Here is a 21,856-nt window from a genome sequence, read left to right on the forward strand (position 1 = left end):
ACTTTGGTATTCAAAGCGGTATTTTTGTACACTAAACTGTGATTCGTGTTGGTGTTTGCGTGTGTGTTTCCCCGCAGAGGGCAAATTTGGGAAGGCTGGGAAGGATAATTCGCAAAAGGAGGAAGTCCCGGAAGACACCGACCTGTTTCCCGGGGAGTCGAACTGGTCAGAACTTGAACCCTTGTACAGACTCGATGAGCACGCCTACGATCTCAAACTCAACTTCACACTCAGTCTGGAGGACTGGGCTCATTTCAGCCGCTCTGTGGACCACATGTTCACGCTCCTCAGCAACGACAACCAGCCCTACTCTCCGCCCCGCCCGGAGGATGGAGAAACGGGACGAGGCCACGCCCTAGTGTCCTCCTCCAGCCAATCCGCTTCAGCCATCTACCTGACCACCCTGGCCACACCCGCTCTTTTATTGAAGGAAGCAGGCGCTGAGGTTTTGAGAGACGCTTTGGGGTTAGACCGGGGGGGACGTCCCTCCTCTTTTTCACGTCGCCCGCCACCTGTTGGGTCAGAGGCGGGCAATGCGAACTGGGACGCTCCTCCTGAGCTCCTCAGTGAGAGCGACGGGAGGGAGGAGGAAGAGGAGGAGTTTGTGAAGAGACGGACAGGGAGGTTAAGCTCCGCCCACTGTGACTGCAATGATGTTTTGCAGGAGACTGTTTGACTCTGATTTCATGTTCCTCTCCCTCCCTCCCTCCCTCCCTCCCTCCCTCCCTCCTCAGAAGAGACATCTAAATTATTCAAATGTAAGGTTTAATGGCAGCCGACTTTGTTTTCCTCTCGTGTATGTTCCCTCGCTCCGTTTCCTTTGTTAACCGGCCTTAGAAGAGCGGCATCATTCTGCAACATTCCCAGCTACAGCCAGTCCGTTTTCTCAAATCGTCTGTGAGATCCGCTAGGCTTTGAACAGAGCACATCCTTTTCTCTTTTAACGTAGAAAGAATCCACTCACTTTTTATTCTTTTAGATTTGTTTTGTTCCGAAGGGATTTGGGAAGGGGTGGGGGTTACGATTCATACTAGTAAAAGTTTGCCAAATCACACGGAATGAGTTACTTGATTCGGTTTGAAATCTGTTTTGCACCATGATTCTTGATGGCTGCTTCTTGCTTGGTGTCTCTTGAAGGTATCTCCCTTTGTGGGACGTTGTCTTCTACAGCCTTACAACTTTACAGAACAACACCTCAAAATAGGTCAATGGAGTGTGTGTATGTGTGTGTGTGCGTGCACTAAATGGGTTCCTTGTCTTTTGAAGTCAAAGGTGAACAAATATTGCTCTCACATCAGGGTGATAAAATAGAGTTTTCTGATTTCATGTGTCACTCATGATGTATGTTAAATCATTACTAGTTCACATTTGGATATCGGCTCTTTTTATTTTGAAAGTAAAATGTTCATTTTGTGTCTTTGCTTGATGTGAATGAATGAAAAAAGTGAATAAGGATCATTTCTTAAAACAGTCATTCGGTTCTTCAATGTATTTGACTGATAATTTGTTATTTCCAGCACACAGACAGATGAATATCTGATGTAATGAACATGCGTCCATGTTTGTAACCCTAGCTTGTTCTTGAAACATTTGGTTATACACAGTGCTACTAATATCAGAGCAACTATATGACATTGATGTATGTATTTTAATGTGTGTTTGCGAATTATGTAAATGGTTAAAAATATTTTTTATTATACATTTCAAAAACTCAACTGACCGCCAGGCATCACTCATCCAGCAGGTTTTATTATTTATGCAGTATATTTTTTAACAAGCCTTTAATACACATATTGAGTCTTTATGGTGATGTAGTTATGAAATTATTTATCCAATAATTCAAATTATCCATCCAAGGATAATTTATCCTTCATCAAATCAGACCCGACTGGCTTCTAGATGACTGTGACTGAGATGATGACGTGCTAGAGGGTATCTGATGATAGATCAGCTAACTTACTCTGGGATATTTCATCAGTACAGATCATTGTGTTCATGGACATTATTCATTTATCGGGGGTGAAATGGAGACAATGGCAAAGTTAGCCGCATTCTTCGTCTAGGTGCACCTTGTACAATGTATGGATATAAAATTTGCACCCAAAGTTCTGTTATCTCCATTTCTGTCGTCTTAGTTCATGTTAATACACCACCATCAAGGTTCATGAGTGTACTTAATGCAGTTTTGTCTGAGATTGTGTAATAACTTTAAAGTACTTTGTAGGTAAAGTCAGAGGGTAGGAGACCGCTCGGATAAAGAGACAGAGAGAGAACTGTTCCCATGGTGCTTTCACGGGAAAGTCTGTTATTGAAATAGGATTTTAAAAGAGATGAGACAGTTTTAACATAAAATCTTGTACAGTTCTATAGATTTATCATACCTATATTTTTGTTTCGGTTTACCAGTGAACATTTGATAGTGCTCATTACTTTGTGAATAAAGTGTTGAATGCCTAAACAGTGTGCTCTATAACTGGTCTTTTTTCATAATAGACAGACAGACAGATAGGGAGTATTTTATATGACAGACAGACAGATAGATAGTATTTTATAGACAGATAGATCGAGTATTTTCTATTTTACAGACTGACAGAGAGTATTTTGTCTGACAGATATAGATCTAGTTGTATATATTCAATTTTACATACAGACATGGAATTTTGTGTTTTGCAGAAAGAGACAGATACAGTATTTCATAGACAGACAGATACAGTATTTTATAGACAGACAGATAGATACAGTATTTTATAGACAGACAGACAGATGGAGTATTTTGTATGTATTGGTAACAACCACGGTGATTTAGTATTTTTTTATAGAAAACAGTGCTTGTGAAGACAGATAGATACAGTATTTTATAGACAGACAGATAGATACAGTATTTTGTGTTTTTTAGAGAGACAGACAAATACAGTATTTTATAGACAGGCAGACGGACTCAGTATTTTATAGACAGACAGACAGACAGAAACAGTATTTGTATTTTATAGACAGACAAATAGATACAGTATTTATATTTTACAGACAGACATATTTTTTGTATTTTATAGACAGAGACATACAGTCAGATATTTTTAGATTATAATAGACTGTATTTTGTATGACAGACACACACATAGATAGATAAATAGATGGGTAGATAGATATATACAGTATTTTGTATTTTATAGACAGACAGACAGATGGAGTATTTTGTATATCGGTAACAACCACGGTGATTTAGTATTTTTTTATAGAAAACAGTGCTTGTGAAGAACAGCTTGATAGCAGCTGTCTTGTAATGTGTTTACTCGCCAGCAGATGGCGTCACTACACATCACGTGTGCAGTGAGCGTTCAGATCAGATTAGCAGAAGCAGCAGCAGCGCTGAGTCTGTACTGTAGGGCAGGGAGGGGGGGATAACCCACGCAACCACTGTTTGCCGTAAACTCTAGTGGGACACGGAGCCTAAAATCCACATTCACAGCCACAACACAAGCAGAGGACACGCGAAAATCTCATTGCTTTCACTCCTATTATTTCACACAATGTGAGGATCATGTCTGAAAGAAGGTAAGACGACCCGCTGTATTACACTTCAGATCAACCCGCGGATATTTAAACGCTTGGCTAACTTTAAAACTGTAAATTTAAAAAAGAGTTTGGGACGGGGTGTCACATTGCTGGATGTGTTGGATTAACTGACGTACACCATTGTAGATAAATGAGATGATGCTCTTGCTAAAAAATGTTTTTTAAATGCTTGAAAATGTTTTGCACGCGCTGTAATGTCAGTCGGGAAATTGGGATTGAAACGACGTGTCCTAAGGCTGTTAAAGTTAAAACTGAGATATTAAAGTAAACTTTAATATCTAAACAATCCTTTGCATTTTTTTACATTTATGGGTGCAAAAGTTGACTGACTCCACAACTATCAAAGTACATTATAACTACAGTAGACTACGCAGTAAGACATAGGCTATACCTCATAATATATCTGGTGGATGTCTATTACACTTGAAGCAAGTCTTTGTGATCTATATTAGAGCTCTAAACTAATCAGAATCAGAATCAGAATCAGAATCAGAAGAGCTTTATTGCCAAGTGTGCTTGCACACACAAGGAATTTTCTTTGGTGTTGGAAGCTTCTAGTACAGACATTTAACACAATGACAATACAATATAATACGATGATAATGTTGGATTGATCACTGAGGCAGGTCTGATCTCAGCATATTGATGAACAGATGCGAAGCGACTGATCTGGTGTCGCCTTCCAGGTGTCATCTTTAATGAAGTTAATGGATTTTTTTACATGTTTTATTTATCATGCTGCAAAGCCATATTCATTTCCATTCTCGGAAGACCTCGGGACAAACCTATTAAAATATTCACGATACCATATGGACTGAATCAGTATTAGATAGAGACTGAATGTTTGATGACGTCTCATTTACTCGCCTCACACAAACTCGTGTTGTTTTTGCGTGCGCATTCCTGGGAGGCCAATTTATAAAGTCTCCGATGTTAAAGGTACGGTTCACCCATCAAATAAATTCATTTTTCATTTACTAACCCCATTTTTTGGTTAACAACGGTCACGGGTTTTTTTGTGAAGTGAAAACTTTTGAAGTACCCCCTGAGATTTTAAGGAAATATTTCGAGATTTCTTTAGCACTATTCCATGTTTAACTTCAAAAACATAATATTAGTAAAAACATAGTAATATTTTACATAACTTTTGTTATTATTAAACCTTTAACATTTCTTTGAAATGTAACTTTATTTCAAAATATTGGAAACAACTCTTATACAGTATACTAATTCACAAACCCTCTGAAAATAACCCTGGCTTATAACAATTAATGTAGCTGTCGAATTCACAGGAAATGTGATTTTGACATCGTTTGATCTTAAAGCGATAGTTCACCCAAAATAAAATTCTGTCATCATTTACTCACCCTCTTGTCATTTCAAACCTGTATGACTTTCTTTCTTCTGCAGAACACAAAGGAAGGTATTTTGAAGAATGTTGTTAACTGGACCCCATTCACTTGCATTGGTTTTGTATCCATGCAATAGAAGTGAATGGGGGTCCAGGGCTGTTCGGTTACCGACGTTCTTCAGAATATCTTCTTTTGTGTTCTGCAGAAGAAAGAAAGTCATACAGGTTTGAAATGACAAGAGCGTGAGTAAATGATGACAGAATTTTCATTTTTGGGTAAACTATCACTGTTAAACACACCATGTAAAATAACTTGCAGTTTGTGTTTCAGACAGAGATGGCGATATAGACGCAAACTTTACAGATTGCAGCTTCAAGCTTAAAATCAAATTGAAAGTCCATAGGACTAGACCATGTGCTATATGTAAGGGATAATCAACAGCTAGCCGTGCGTTAAAGGGTTTTAATCCACGACGTGGAGGCCTGGAACCACCCGACGCGAAGCGGAGTGCATTAAAATCCTTTAACACACAGCTAGCTGTGGATTATCCCGCTTATACCACAGTCATTTGCCAAGTTAAAGCTTTTATTGATGTTTACAGTGTAATTTTTAACATTAATTTTAAACAGGTGAAAATGGCAGTTATTTTGTAAGGTAATTTCAAATGTAATCAAACTGACTGGAGCTACCCGTGCGTTAAAGGGTTTCAATGCACACCCTCCAGCCAATCAGAATCGAGTATTCAAACAGACCATGGTATAATGTAATACTAAATGAAAGCTGTGTGTGAGGAACAGTCAAAAGTTAAATAGTCCTTGTGCATTCACATGTGTTTAAATATGGCGAGTCGCGATACGCAATGCAAGATTACGTACACTCTTCAAAATAAATGTGCTACAAAGTGTTCTTCCCAGCGATGCCTAGAAGAACCATTTTCGGTTCTCTGAAGAAACTTTGTCAGTAGAAATCATTCTTTCCTATCTTGCACAATGAAGAACCATTTGTGCCACCAAAAGGTTTAAAGATTATTATAGGCCCATATAGCCTGAGAACCCTTTAAACCCTTATCACAAGAGTGGAAGAACCATTGTCGCAGTTTTCACTTTTGGATTAACTATTCCTTTAAACTTGAATTGTTTACAAATGATAAACCACACCACTCTATGTTCAGCATTGGTTGGTTGCCACGTTGGACGTGATATCGCTTTCAAAGGTTACATACCAGTCTAACACATCTTTAGCTTTTGGCCATTTACATTGCCACCAGATGGATAGTTCCCATCACTAAGAAACATATGTTGAGCAACAGTAAACAGTCTCAGCCTATCAGCTCAGTGTTGCTATAGCAGCATTTAACTGACTTTGTAGTTGCTTATAAAACGGCAGAACTGTTATTGGTCTGTGGCGAAGCCTTAATTACTAGTTTCTCATTTGGACCTTCTCAGATGAAATTACAAATCGGTTTGGCTCTGGTTGAAAACAACTGAGAAACCCAACACAAATGTCTTGTAGTCTATGATGAAAACATCAAGTTGTTTTCTCTGGTTCTGGCTTCTATCCAGAAGGCTTTTTATTTTCCAGGTTTTATTGACTGATATGTGCATTTTGTATTTATTTACTAGGAAGTTTACTAGGCAATTGTTTGGGCGTATGTTGCTTGTGTTCGCACTTTAAAACTTAATATGGAATGGCAGAAATATTGCTGAAATGGCCATTTATGATAGACGTGGGAGAGATCTGATGGAAAATGAGTTTGTGGGAGTGTGTTAAATCCAGTCGTGGTTTAGTTGTGTTAGTGAAGGGTTCGTGTGCGAGATGATATATCATGGTTTTCTTTCATTTGCTTTTTTGCGTTAATCTTTTCTCTAGTAATATCTTCAACAACACAAACCAGCCTCTCCCCGTGGAGTCTTCCTGTTAGGAAACACAGAGCTCTCTTCCCACTGCGTGTGTCCTGCTGTAAAAGGCTTTGCACTGTTCATGTGTTTTCCAAAGAACCGGTGCCCGTGCCTATTTTTTGCACACTGGTCTGCTGTTTACTGCAGTGATATCCACACGTTTCCTTCACCCCGTAACGCTTTGCGCGAAAGTTTACCAATGTAAACAAATGCATTTCTGCCATATTTCAAGTCATTTGTTTATAGCAGAATGTGAACTTACACGCTGACAGCACTTATAAACTACATCAACATACTGTCCACTACTTTACAGAGGAATGGGATGAAGATTTTAAAACTTGACGCCATGTGCACATATCATAAAGCTCCTATATCTTCAGCTGGCCATTAATCTGATAAACATTATAAAGATTAGGGCTGTCACGATTATGAAATTTGATTGACGATTAATTGTCTAATAAATCATTGCGATTATGGCGATTAATTGTCTGTTTTAGGGCTTTGACGATTATGGCGATTAATTGTCTGTTTTTGAGCTTTGACATTTAATTCTCATTCATTTTTGATTCAGCGATTGAAACGACCATATTGTTCTGAATACAAAACTATGTTTTTTTCTTGGAAATACATCGGAAAAAATTGGGTCATCATATATTTAAGGTTTAGGCTTTTACCTGTCAATAATACAACCGCCAAATACTTGTAAATTGATCAGGTGTGAATTGAAGCCACCATTAAAATGCTATCAGTCATAGAAAAGCTTCTAGTCTGTTTTTTTCTCACTTGCAAGACTACAGTAAAATTTAACTTGTGTGTTAGTGAAATTTTGGTAGACTGGTTTTCACACTGAGATTTGCTTAAATAATATTAAATTGTACTGCAGGTAATTTGTATATGTTTTTTTTTTTTTTTTAAGTGATTGTGTTGTGGTGGTACATTTTACAAGTATTACCATGCTTAAGTAACAATATATACACTAAAATATGCAATATGCAGATGCACTACAGCTCCCCCTAGTGTCTTCTATAGAGATGTGCAATAATCGCGATGATCTGAAACCATCGCGATGAGGTCAAACAATCGCGATGAGGTCAAACAATCGCGATGAGACGATTATTTAATAATCGTGACAGCCCTAATATAGATCACGTGCAAATTAGCTTTTTACACTTTTAAACATTCTATACGTTTTGTTTATAAGACGATAAGTGGAATAAATACCTACTGTACACCAAGCATATCAGATGAGAAATGTAGTCCACATGATGTGATATATTCCAACAGATTTTTGACATCACGTCGGTAAAATACAGTTAGAATCCTTGTAAATCCAGTTTACTGTCTCGCGTTTTTATTGAAGACCATACAGTTTGTTGATGATTACATGAATCTATTTGAACTCCCTTTTAAACCTCGAACTCTTTTTAAACAATGAGCATATTCAGTCTAAGTGAAGAGTTTGGTTCCAAAATGAGATCAAATTTTCTAAAATCTTTTTACTATGTTATCATGTTTTTATTGCGTTTTATTTTGTTAGTAAGCTGTATTTTTTGAGTTATTATGGCTCAAAACAAACCAACTGCAGTTTGATTGATATAAATTGGAATGCACAATAAAAAAACATGATTTATCTCATTTTGGAACCAAACTCTTCAAGTGATGTTTAATGTTTGTTATATGTTTGCTTGAGATAAGCGGTCCACATTTTGAAGTTTGTCTTTTAAAAACTGTACAGTCCCTCACAGGAGCAGTCCGTCTTAACTTTAGATCTGTGTGTGAAGCGCTCTTTTTTACGCTGTGAAATAAGCTTCGCCTGGTTGTAAGTGCAACAGAAGGTGTTGCTCATCAGTTTTGATTTTTTTTATTAGATTACCATCTGAAACCAACAGTATTACAATTCAAAATATGAATCAGTCTCATTTTCTGTCATCAGAATAAGTTATTCAAAGTGCAATACACTTCCGCCGCTTCACCGGAAGTTTTTTACAGTAGCACCCTCCGGAAACTTGTGAATAAAAAGCCACTTTTTGGTATTTTCTAATTGATTTCATCATCATGATTTACTCTTTTTGACAGTTTTAATCTGGTACAAAAACATTTTTTTTTATTATCTTTGTTATCTTTGTTTTGGCACAAAATATTAATTTTGATTAATTGAGATTAGTCGTGATTAAATGTGATTAATTGCTGAAAAGTAATCAGAATATAAAAGGTTCTTTGTGTGTCTTTGCCACAGGCTCCATAAATTAATGAAGAGCTCTTTTGCCTATCAATTCCAAAACAACATTACCCATATCTCACGTGCAATCTTCATGCTTGCGTGTTTGGATTAATTGTCGCACCTAAGTTGAAAACAGAAACGCGTGTACTCGCTGAGTTTTAAAGCAGCATTCCCAAAGTAGGTGGATATCTGCTGAATATTAACCATAGACCACTGAAGAAAAAGCATTTAGCCTGAAGTGGCAGCAGTCATTAAAGGCACAGTAGGGCATGTCTGCGGCTGCCCGAAAATAACTTGCAACCCCCATTGAGATGATAGGAAACTGAGCCAGCTAACCCTGCTCTCCTTCCAGCAAAGTGAGGCTTTTCTTTACTAGTCAACTAGTGTCTGGAGGAACTTCTTCAAAACAGACAGACATGATTGGGGCGATTGAAGACAACATGGAATCAGAGTGGATGCTGTTTACTTTCCTAACACATGTTGTACACAAGTCAACAAAGCAAAACAAATTTATATTCTTTCATTCAAATATTTACTATTTTTATGTCGAAAATGACTAAAGCCTTCAGAAGAAAGTATCAATGTACACGTGTATTATGTACTGTACTCTTATATAAAATAATTTTATTCGAGCAATTATTGCTATAAGTATACTTGTAAATGAAAAATATGAATATTTGCTTTTTATGAATATTATGTACATATAGTCTTAACTTTTGGCCTGGCCTAAACTTAATTATACTTTTAAGTATAACTCGATCTACAGTAAGTAGATTTGGCCTATATTCAGTTATACTCTTAAGTATGTCTCGATTTTTTTAGGTATCTTCATATCATCAGATCATATCATCAGATTTCAGATGATATCTTAAATATCTAGGGCATACTTGGCTTGTAGTTGTGTTTACTGCCCTCCTAAATACTTTTTTCATTATTGGTTTACAGAGCGCATACTTCAAATTGGACTGTAATAAAAAAACGTGTGCAAGTATTGAACAAGTCAACTACCTCTTAGTTCACCTGTACTATAAATACATGTAAAAAACGTAGTTGTAAACTGGTTGTTACTACTTTTACCATGTATGCATAAAAGTATACTTAAAGTATACTTAAAAATGTAGTTTTATACAGTGTACACTACTTGTACATTGATATTTGAATACTTACTGTACTACATAAAGTAAATTGAAAAATATACTTAAACTTTACTTAAGTATACTTGGTAAAATAAACTTAAAAAGAATTATTTTTGTAAGGGTATGTGTCTAATATTTAAAAAAAGATTTGTTCATTCAATGCTAATATAAAGCATTAAGCAGAACAAGAAGGTTTCAATTGTGAAGATGCACCAGCAGTTTTACGTGCGAACTGATCGTATTCTGGTTCTTTCCACTCTGTTACTATCCAAAAACCAAACCAAAAGAAATACACTGTTAACCTGGTCCACCTCTTCCCTTCAGTTTTCTGAGGTCTGAGAGTCTGTAATGTAGATACCAGTCAGTAACACAAATTCACTGTTTTGGCAGATTGGCAGAAATTGAATGTGTACAAAACTTTCTTGACTAACACACTTTTCTGATTCCTCTCACACAGACACCCTGTTCCCCTCAAAACACCCACATTTGTCCTCTGAGCCACCCCGTACACCCGGCCAAGCCCCTCTGCAAACACACCGGAGTTGCTGATTTATCTGATGGAATGGTCATAACCCGTGAGGGCTGTGGGCCAGGCGATCCTGAGCCGTGCGTGTGTTGTCTATTTAGTTGTGTGTTTAAATCTGTGCGCTGAGGATTGAAGAAGCAGATTAAGAAACGTGTGCGATTTAAATCAGCGTAACCTTTCACCTTACGAAGCTTTGCCTGTTTAAATATTATTTAAGGGTTTAGTCCTGCTGTGATCCAGCAAGTTTCACAAGTATGTGTCCTGAACACATCTAAAACGACTAAGAAAGGGGAATTGATGTTTTCTTGACAAGACTTGAGCGGCTGGCATTATGATTGGCAGCAGAAGGGAGGGAGCGGTTTGGAGAAATGTTCATCTTTGACATATTTACATAGCAAACAGTATAACCCAATATCTTACTGATGGCCTGTCAGTGACCGTTGACCAGGTGTGCGATGAATGGAATGCTGATGTCATAGAGGAAGTCATGGGAACTTGCCCTAGTGTAAATGAATTAGGTCACACTTCTGCTCCCAGTGCACAGATGTCTTCATTCTAAGGTTTATTCAATTTGTACTTGGCTTGTGTTATGGATCAAATTGATAGACCGCCATGATGTGTTAATCGAAACCTGTATACGACTCTTTCTTCTCTGGAGCACAAAAGAAGACATTTTGAGAAATGTCTCAGTGGTTGTGTGTTCATACAATGGAAGTCAAAGGGGGTCAATGTTGTTTGATTTGATTACCAAAATATCTTTTGTGTGCGGCAGAAGAAGGAAAGTCATACAGATTTGGAATGACATTAGAGTGAATGAATGATGACAGAATGTTCCTCTTTGGGTGAACTGGACCTTTACGTCTGTAATATTCAAAAACTCTGTTTTACAATAGCAGTGGGTAGGAAACGTCACAACTGGATGAAAATGAATGAAGGCGGTGATGAAGAAAGCCATCGACCCCTGCGTTACCCTTTAACCTTGGGGCTAAAATCGGAATCTATCTTCCTGATCTTGTTAATTAACAGTAAATGGGAACCAGGCTAGTTTCAATGACAAACACCACCATTGTCCATGGTCAGGCAGTGTGGTTAGCACAGATGCTAGCTCTGGAATGCTAATTCCTTTAATGGCGTATGAGGCTGCGATAGCGACTAGCTAAATGCATGAATTATCTCTCGTAAATTGACTGGAAATAAAAACTAAACTACTGAAATTGCATGTAGCTAGTGTGTTTGGGGCGAAAAGCATTGAGTGCTACCAGTAAATTGAGGTTTGTGTGTTTATTGGCGTCCAGTTTCTAGTAACCACGCTGGGCTGCTTGTAAACGTTGTTGTTTTTAACTTTTACTGTACAGTTGTTTTACTAATGGTGTTAATTCAGCTGCCGTTGTAAGTTAAGAAAGGAAAGCCGTGTGTCGGTTTGACACCGTCCTATCAATTTCTGTGTGCGTGAGGAGAGCGTGTGGTGTGGAGCTCTCTGGTGAAACTCTACCCAACAACACAACAGATGAAGTGGCCCCTCGTCGGGGGGCCGTGTTGATCGGATCCGTCTCAACATTTCAGATTCTATTGCAGGGGACGCCCTTCATCATATCTGGTGTTGAAGTCAGCATCGTCTTCCCTGAAGTGCATGTTTGTTTGTGAGTGTTTGTCTGTCTCAGTTTATACGAAGAGGTGCTGTTTGTTTGAACTGGTTTGAATTATGAAGTTCTGCATGAGATGGAAAAAGACATACAAAGGAAAGTCAGCCGAGAGAGACGTGGGTGACATGCAGGAAAGCTTTATTATTGCCAGACAGACACACATATTCAAATGGCACAGTCATTTACATAATGCAAACAGAGATGCTTAGATTAATCGCAGATGCACACACACAAATATTTAACTTGCTTTCTAAAAGAGGACGTAGGTTATGTGTTCTGTACAATATGTCGCCCTGGTAAAAATGAAGAGACTCCAAAAAATATGTTTAAATGATTCAAATATTTTCTGAATTTATTATTTATAGGTATGTTAAGTAAAATGATCATTTTTGTTTCGTTCTGTGAACTACTGACAACATTTCTCATAAATATTGAAGAATATGAAATATTTAAAATGCAAAACAGAAATCATGAAAGTTAGAAATAGCACATGTTTTATGCATACAGTATATGCACACACACGCTTTTACTTATCTGACATTATTTCTTCCATTGGTCATCTATCCCTCTTTTCCTTCCAACACTTTCCAGACATCCATATGTAATTCCCATCTCTGTTACAAGAATCACACGTGAGACAAAGAGCGTGTCTAAAGCAGCATGTTCTTACGGTCGGCCTGCGAGATCGCTTAGCGGAACCCGCTCTTGTGTTTTTCTGGATTGACCCTCACTTAGTAGGTCCCTCTGCGCTGGCTCACTGGAAATTGGGGTGATCCCTTTGTGTATTTTTCCCCTGTAGATTAGACCGAGTGTGCGTGGACATGTATCTGTTTTAGAAAGTGTGCTATAAATATTGTGTTCGGGGAGGAAGAACCGCATGGCTTTTAATCTAGTTTATTGGTCTAGACCGTAGGCCAGACGACCCAACTTTTCTTATCCCCAGAGTCATTATGAGGTATTTTAAACCTCAAATCAGATTAAGCCGGTATTAAATGAGGCGTTTGATTGTGTGTCGTGGACGGACAAACCAACAAACTGTCTCTCTTGAACTCTCTCGTAAAATACAACTGCCCCCACATGCAATTGCTGTATTTACCAATGAATATACACTCTTAAAAATAATGGTGCTTAAACGGTTCTTCACAGCGATGCCATAGAAGAACCATTTTTGGTTCCACAAAGAACCGTTCAGTCAAAGGTTCTTTAAAGAACAATCGCTTTCTTACTTTTTTATAATCTGATGGTCAGATGTTAAAGGTTCTTTATGGAACCAAAAGGTTCTTCTATGGCAACCAAGAACCTTTTGAAGCACCTTATTTTTAAGAAGATATCACCCATATAACCGTTCCTATAACAAATGTATAAAATGTATTGAACTGCTTAGTGCACTTGTTAGTATACATGCATCATGAAAAAAATCCAGTGGGTTAAAAATGTCTTTTAAAGTGAAACGATACGGTTGTGAGAGAAAACCAAAAATATTTTGAGCTAATTTAGCAAAATTGAAATGTACATGCAAATCCAAACGCTAAATTTCGATGTCGATATGTTGCTAACTTCATATCTTATTGGTTCTTGCATGTCTTGTGATGTAACACGCACATAACTTGTCTCAAGGCATGCAAGAACTAATGACATTTGAAGTTATCGATATCCTGCTATAGACGGTTTCATCGGACGCACGCGCTTGGAACTTCAGGTCTGTGTTTGTTTTTTGGTCTGGCTAGTGTCTAATAATATAACTATTTATATTTGATTTAATTTATGTTCATTTTAATTTACATTATTATTTCATTTTATAATAAAATGTATTTAAAAAACGATTTGTTGAATTTTGTTGTATGTTAATTTAATTAGATAAACAATTTGTTGAATGGGTCCTGTAGTTTTGTCGCAGTTAAAGAAACTGTTTGGTACATTGACATCTAGTGGTTGAGCTTGGTATCACAGTCTAAATTCAAAATATTGGAGAGACAAGTTTAGCAAAGTAACGGTTCTTCTCGGTTTCTCTTGCTTGTTATCAGAAATAATCTACAGGCGCTCTATTGTTTGTGAATGTGGACCGGAAGTTAAGGGCAGTTCACGGACGCCCGCATGCGCAGTAACATTTGTTTATGTCGTTGCTTTAAAACGTCTATATTTAAATATATTTGACACACATGAGACCAACCATGAAGTGTTACGTTTGAAAACACACAAGTCATATTGAAGCTTGACAGCAACTGCTCAACATGTACTTTTATTTTATAGAAAAAGAAGCTTGGTTAGTTGTCAAAACTTCTTTTTTACGTTTTTTTGGCGCATAAATGATGACAGAATTTGTATTTTTAGCTGAACTGCTCCTATAAATCACAGCACACGAGATGTTCTCTGTGAACCTGCTGGTTTGATAATGAATAGTTATTTTGTATAGCTATGCACTGATGGGAGTTAAAGCAACAGTGCGGTAATCCATCGTAACTCAGCCCAGCTAAGATCTGCCCTCGGTCCTCACATGATTAAATCAAGGCCCAAATGAACTATGTGACCTGTTGCGTTTTTCGTTTGCATTCTTTTTGATAGATTCAGGCCGAAGAGTGATGAGTGTGAGAGAAATTGCTAGACTCAAACAAAACGTCCGAAGGCATGACCATACTTCTGCGGCCAGGAATGACTCAATGTTTTGGCAAGACATAGAATTGCTAACCTACCTCTCTCTCTCATTCTTTAGGATGTATCTCTATGATGACTCTCTCACTCTGTATATGGCTATTTTGACTGAATAAATGAAAAAATCACTTTAATTTGCCATAGAAATACCTTTTCTAAAACAGGAGCGATTTTACTTCAAATTTACTTCAAAATGTTTGACTTTTCAGTGAATGTATCTTGAAGAACGTTTATTCATTCTCCATTGTAAACGTTTATTTTTGTTTTTATGTTCTCTCTTTGTGTTCCCTTTCACTGCATTTCATCCTTTATTGTTTGTTTTGTCACTTTGTTTGTGTACCTGAATGTGTGGTCTCATATACAATCATGAGTTTGAAGACAGATGGGCTCATTTAGAGGAAACACATTTGCATTCAGATTTGCTGTAAAGTGTGTCACAATGTGCTCTGGACTTTTCTTTCTCTCTTTTCTGCTTTATAAAAACCCCCTGCAGAAAACTGAATGAGAGATTCAGGTGCTTTTCTCTATTTTCCCATCTCTCTCTCTTTCTCTCGCATCCATCCCATCCTGTCAGAGTGTTTTTGTTCTCATGATGAGGAGAACAGTGGCGGTTTTAAATTCACGAGGCTTTTATACTTTATAAAGAGTTTAGAAACTCTTATACTGTACATACTGTTAAACTGTCAAGTCTCTTTTAGATTTAGTCGCTTCATATTTATCTATTTCTGTCTCTGTCTTTATGATATGATAATTCCACCAGGTCAGGTTATTATTAGATATTAAATATTATAGAAAATAAATGATCATAATACATAAAAAAATCTGCCTCACCCTGTTGAAAAAAACAGCATATGCTGAGTTAGGTATGTTTTGATGCTGGTTTGTGCTGGTTTAAGATGGTCATATACGGGTTTAAGCTGGTCATATGCTGGTCATGTGGAACCAGCACATGACCATCTTAAACCAGCACATGACCAGCTAAGACCAGCACATAACCAGCTAAGGACCAGCACATGACCATCTTAAACCAGCACATGACCATCTTAAACCAGCACATGACCAGCTAAGACCAGCACATAACCAGCTAAGGACCAGCACATGACCAGCTTAAAACAGCATGTGACCATCTTAAACCAGCACATGACCAGCTAAGGACCAGCACATGACCAGCTTAAAACAGCATGTGACCATCTTAAACCAGCACATGACCAGCTAAGGACCAGCACATGACCAGCTTAAAACAGCATGTGACCAGCTTAAACCAGCACGTGACCATCTTAAACCAGCACTTGACCAGCTTAAAACAGCAAGTGACCAGCGTAAACCAGCACATGACCATCTTAAACCAGCACTTGACCAGCTTAAACCAGCATGTGACCAGCTTAAAACAGCACTTGACCAGCTTAAAACAGCATGTGACCAGCTTAAACCAGCACATGACCAGCTAAAACCAGCACATGACCATCTTAAACCAGCACATGACCAGCTAAGACCAGCACATAACCAGCTAAGGACCAGCACATGACCAGCTTAAAACAGCATGTGACCATCTTAAACCAGCACATGACCAGCTAAAACCAGCACTTGACCAGCTTAAACCAGCATGTGACCAGCTTAAAACAGCATGTGACCATCTTAAACCAGCACATGACCAGCTAAGGACCAGCACATGACCAGCTTAAAACAGCATGTGACCAGCTTAAACCAGCACGTGACCATCTTAAACCAGCACTTGACCAGCTTAAAACAGCAAGTGACCAGCGTAAACCAGCACATGACCATCTTAAACCAGCACTTGACCAGCTTAAACCAGCATGTGACCAGCTTAAAACAGCACTTGACCAGCTTAAAACAGCATGTGACCAGCTTAAACCAGCACATGACCAGCTAAAACCAGCACATGACCATCTTAAACCAGCACATGGCCATCTTAAACCAGCACTTGACCATCTTAAAACAGCATGTGACCAGTTTAAACCTGCACAAACCAGCATCAAAACATACCTAACCCAGCATATGCTGTTTTTTTTCAACAAGGCACCTAACCGAGTTTATCCATTCCCATATTTAAAACAGCTGGAAGGACCATGAAGAGGGGGATTTCTTAACATTCGAAAGTCTCAAAGTTTTACGTTTTTTTAAAGGTTTCAAAGTCTATTGAATGTCACAAGAAACAACATGTACAACACAAAGGCCAAAGACGGTCGTCTCTTGTATGTTAACATAGTCCAGCAGTTGCAAAATAACCAACACAATCTCACGAGAATTCGTAACTATTGTACGAGGTGGCTAATTCATATGAATTTCTACGATCTTATTCATACATGTTTGTATGATTTGCTATCGTGGTGTTAGGGGAGGGGCTGCACTTTGGCTTTTCTCCAATAATCGTACGTTTTCTACTGTTTACATTGGACGAATAGCCACCTCATAAAATAGTTACGAATTCCCGTGAGACCAGGTTGAAATAACAAAGATGGGCAACAATGCTTCCTTTGTTGACGTCCCCCTAAATCAACCTTGATCAGACTTTATTACAAAATGTTTTTCTGTGGACTAAATTAGTATTTTTGTGTTAGAAAAGTCATGCCTTCTCTTACACAGACACGTAAGCCTACACATGCTGCTGTACACATTGACTGGGATGCATACACATTGAATGGCAACAGCAGGTGTGCTTTTTGATCAAGCAGGACTCATAGGACACATAAGATTGTATTTCATCAACTGTATAAGCAGTGAGAGATATGAATATGGAGAGAGAGGAAGTTTCCTGAGGTAGGTTTTCCCTGTGAGGTCTCCAGCAAACAGAAGAGAAATGACAGATGTAAAAGAAATCGAGTTCACACCTGGTCCTCTTCATCACACAGGCGGTAATTAACCTTCACTGGTGACCTCATAGAGCGGATGAACTTGACCATGTACAGTGAGATTGTTCAACAGCCCAGAGAATCCATCAAAACAACAGCCACTCTGAAAGACAAAAGAAAATACAGGTTTTGTTGCTAAGATTCATTTGAGCAGTCTCACGATTACACTGTGCAATCTCATGATGTCATTTCATTTTCATTTGCATGTCCCTCAGCACTTAAATCAAAATGTAAATACAGCCCATGTGTTGCATTCAGTCATACGTAAACCACCGTGGATTCAGGATGTTGTATGGAAAACAGATGATGGCGCTTTCATGTTGTGAGATTATGCTTGATACGAAGCTCGAGAGCATCACAAATGTTGTTGTCCGTCATCTCCAGGAAACACAGTCGTTGGCAGCAGACTGTTGAGCAGATACAGTCAAATACTGATATATTTAGACCCGCCGAAGGTCTCCGAGAGAGTATCTTGTGAATTGAGTATCGTGTGAATCTATGGGTGTGTGAAAGAGGTCGGAACATTGAAAGAGTTCTTGGCGCGATATGTAGAAATAGAGGAACTGACCTGACCAGTATCAAAAACTTCTTAGTTTGCTTCTGCCATTTGCTGTGCTTTTGTAAAGTGCAATTGTTGGGCTTTAACTTATATACTTAAGTAAGAAGTTCATATATTTTACTTACATACACAAGAAAATTATAAATAGAAATTATTGGACAGAGACGGAATCGAATCCGGACACGTCGGAGGCTCAAGGTGTCCTGACTAGACATAGTTCAGATCATGTAATTCAGTTTTGAGGAAGCAGAATTAAAATGCAATAAACAAAGATAATCACAGCAGTTAGTGTAATTTTTAACTAAAAACGGAAGTTCAGTCTGAGTCGAGAGCCTCGTGGGTAGTGCTCCAACATGACACAGCTGAATTTGATTTCCAGCTCGAAGGTCCTTTGCTGATCCCGTCTTTCTGTCGTGTACTTTCCAGTCCTGTCAGATTCATGAAAAGTCCAAAAACTATAAAAAAGGCCAACCTTGTTTGTTGTCATTAAAAAGCCTTATGTGAAAGTTCAAAGTTTATGTAAACCCTATCAACAGACACACAGGAATATCATTTGACACATCCACAATATCATTACTTGTGTTAAATGAAGCATTTCTTGAGAAACAAGTCATTTACATTTGGAACAACGTGAGAATGAGTAAATGATGACAGGATCTTTGTGAGAGGTAACCCTTTCTGTGTTTTACAGATGTTGTCTGCACAGTATGTTTGTACAAACATTATAGAGCGTCGCATTCCTTCTTTGTAAATGAATAACAGTGAAGCATGTCAAATATGCCCAGATGAGTTTACTAATAGCTGGAATGAATAACCGCACACACAGGCAGAGACTTTGGGTCTTTGTATTAGCTGTTCAAAGTAAAGAGTGTGCATAAAAGTTTTATGGCATTTATGATCTGAGTGTTAACCGGGCATGAAGTTAAAGTGCATAAAGAGGCTTTTCTGTTGCTTGTGTGTTTCTCTGTAAGCGGGTGAACAGCAACAGCGTGGTATCGCTCAACACTCAGAGCTGACTTTTCATCTCTTACCACCCATTTGGCTTTAAAGAGGCAAGTTGGTGCTTGTAAATGACTCCACCCTTAACAGAAAAGCCAAGCTCACACACGGTGACAGTCCAAATGGCTGAAGGTGTTTGAACGGCTGCCTGTGGTGTGGAGACATTTATTGACTCTTACTGTGGTGCGAATGAGCCAGGCCAGTGCGGGAGTCAGGCAGGAAAAGCCAATCACAAAAGGCCAGTGTTTGGTCAGGACCAATCAGAGTTGTTTAAATAATGACTGACAGGCTGTTCATAACAAGCTGCTTGTTTTGTGTCACTGTGTGACAGATGTGTGTCGGCAGCTTTTGGTGAGTGAGTGATTATAAGTAAAAGGCTACTTTTTTTAAAGAAAATGTGGGTGGTGCTGCTGCTGACGTGATTGATGGTTGTTAGGGTGTTGCTATGTGGTTTCTAAGGTGTTCTAAATAATGTCAAGTACAATATGCAAGACAATAAAGCGGTAAGATTAACATTTTAGCTATATTAAAATATATGTAAGAACTGAAAATTATAGATTTGATTGTTATCTTACGCACGTCAGTAGGGGTGTAACAATATATCGCATATCACAATACAAATACATTAAGATGTGTATCGTAGAGCTACGGCAATACATTTTTTAATAAAAAATATTTTTCATGTTTTTATGTTAAATTTCAGTTTTATTTTTCAGTGTCAGATTTATTTCGTTTTTATTAGTTTACTTTTTTTATTATTAAACCGTGAATGTTGTCAATTCTTTAACAAAGTAAAAGTTACTAAAAATGTTTAATGTTTTGGGGAAAATATGTCATTTGAGTGTCGGTTTCATATATATATATTGTTTTTTTTACAAATATCATGATGTAATCGTAAACACAGTATCGTGTATCATATTGAATCGTGAGGTGAGCGTATTGTTACACCCCTGCACATCAAAGTACACGCATGCATTAACATTCGTGTCACAGTCTCTCTGCTATTCACATTGACCCAAAACTTTTGACTAAACATCACTTTTTGAATTATTAAATCATTCAGTTATTGCCAACCATTGCGATATATCAACTTGATCTCAGGGTAATTCAGGACTTTTTAATGATATGGTTAATTCGTATAAATTTGTACAATGTGAAAAAAAAACACATTTAAAAAAGCCCCCTAACCCCTCCCCTAAACCTTACGTCACTGGTGCAAAATCAAATCGTACTAAAATGTACGAATAAGAATAATTCAAACGAGTTAGGCACCCCAGAATCTAGAGATTGTGTTTGATTTACACATATTGTGATTTTATACCTTTTGAACATTTGGATAATTTCAAGATATTGTGCAGCCCTAGTTTCTGTGTGGTTGCTAGGGTGTACTGGTTAGTTGCCAAATGGTTGCTAAGATGTTCTTTGCGGTTGCAAATAATAGAGCCCACCACCAAATGTTTATGAAATTCTGGTCCCTTTTTCAATTTAAAGTTTATAGGATTGCTTGGCTGTTTTTTGTGCACTGTTAAGTGGTTGCTAGGGTATTTGCCATGAAAAATATTCTTGCCAAGAAAAGTATTCTTTGTGGTTTCTAGGTGATTGCTTGCCTAAATCAATAGTGCCCACCCCAAATGTTTATGATATTCTGGTCCCTGCCATTATTTTACTATAGGTAATTTCAACAATGGTCCATTAGCACTTCCGGTTTCGGTTTTTATTTAATTTTGTCTTGTCTTACGATGATTAAATCTTAAATATATTTGTTTAACATTTTGATATAAATATTTTGTTTACACGTTGGTGCAGTGTTCAAAAACACTTTGTTTTGTTTTGCTGTTTTCACCCTATAAATCCAATGTGCAATTTTCACATTTTGAGGTATCATTTATGTTCTTGTACTGTGCAGAATATTTTAAATGTTGAAATGTAATATTTACGGGTTTGTTTAACATGTTAATTGTGAACAACCGTAATATTTGTTATGCTAGCCCTAGAAAACCACTAAAACCTAAAAGTCTCCAAAACCTGTCTCATCATGCCAGTGAAAATAATTTGCATCTTAAATTTTGATCGAGTCAGTAAGGCGTGTGCATTCGCTTCAGGTCTTGACTTCACATTCTATTATAACACAATACACACTGACAGTGGTCTAAAATCCTCTGTTTGGAAAGTCACACAGGTGTCCTCGGAGGTGTGTGGATAAAACCTGCACTTCACACAGACATGCAGCAGTGTGCATTCCTCAAGACCACACACTACGCTCCACACAAACGGCCTTCACTTCCCTGCGGCTATCTGACATTCCACAGCCCATGCGCTGTGTGCCGATCTCAACCAAAGTTCGTTTAACCACACAAATCACATTGCGATGTTATGTCAACAAATGCCAGCCTCACCTTTGTTTCCATAATTACGTCTATAAAAGGAAAC

General features: G+C 37.9%; 2 protein-coding genes across 13 annotated transcripts in view; both read left to right on the forward strand.

Annotated features, from left to right (window-relative positions):
* sulf2b (sulfatase 2b) overlaps positions 1-2,458 on the forward strand; it is a 146,120-nt gene extending 143,662 nt beyond the window's left edge. For 7 of the 11 annotated variants that reach the window (XM_057320241.1, XM_057320244.1, XM_057320240.1 and 4 more), the window contains one exon: positions 78-2,458. In XM_057320241.1, coding sequence (XP_057176224.1) covers positions 78-676 — 599 coding nt within the window. In that variant the 3' untranslated portion in view covers positions 677-2,458. The remainder of the gene's footprint in view (positions 1-77) is intronic. The other 4 variants (XM_057320246.1, XM_057320248.1, XM_057320247.1 and 1 more) reach the window with 1 other exon arrangement.
* Positions 2,459-3,408: 950 nt separating this feature from the next.
* Positions 3,409-21,856, forward strand: part of arhgap46b (Rho GTPase activating protein 46b) — a 64,294-nt gene continuing 45,846 nt past the window's right edge. Inside the window, exon 1 of one of the 2 annotated variants that reach the window (XM_057319174.1) lies at positions 3,409-3,552. In XM_057319174.1, coding sequence (XP_057175157.1) covers positions 3,539-3,552 — 14 coding nt within the window. In that variant the 5' untranslated portion in view covers positions 3,409-3,538. The remainder of the gene's footprint in view (positions 3,553-21,856) is intronic. The other variant, XM_057319177.1, reaches the window with a different exon arrangement.

This window comes from Triplophysa rosa, linkage group LG21, assembly GCF_024868665.1.
Source record: "Triplophysa rosa linkage group LG21, Trosa_1v2, whole genome shotgun sequence".
NCBI lineage: Eukaryota > Metazoa > Chordata > Actinopteri > Cypriniformes > Nemacheilidae > Triplophysa > Triplophysa rosa.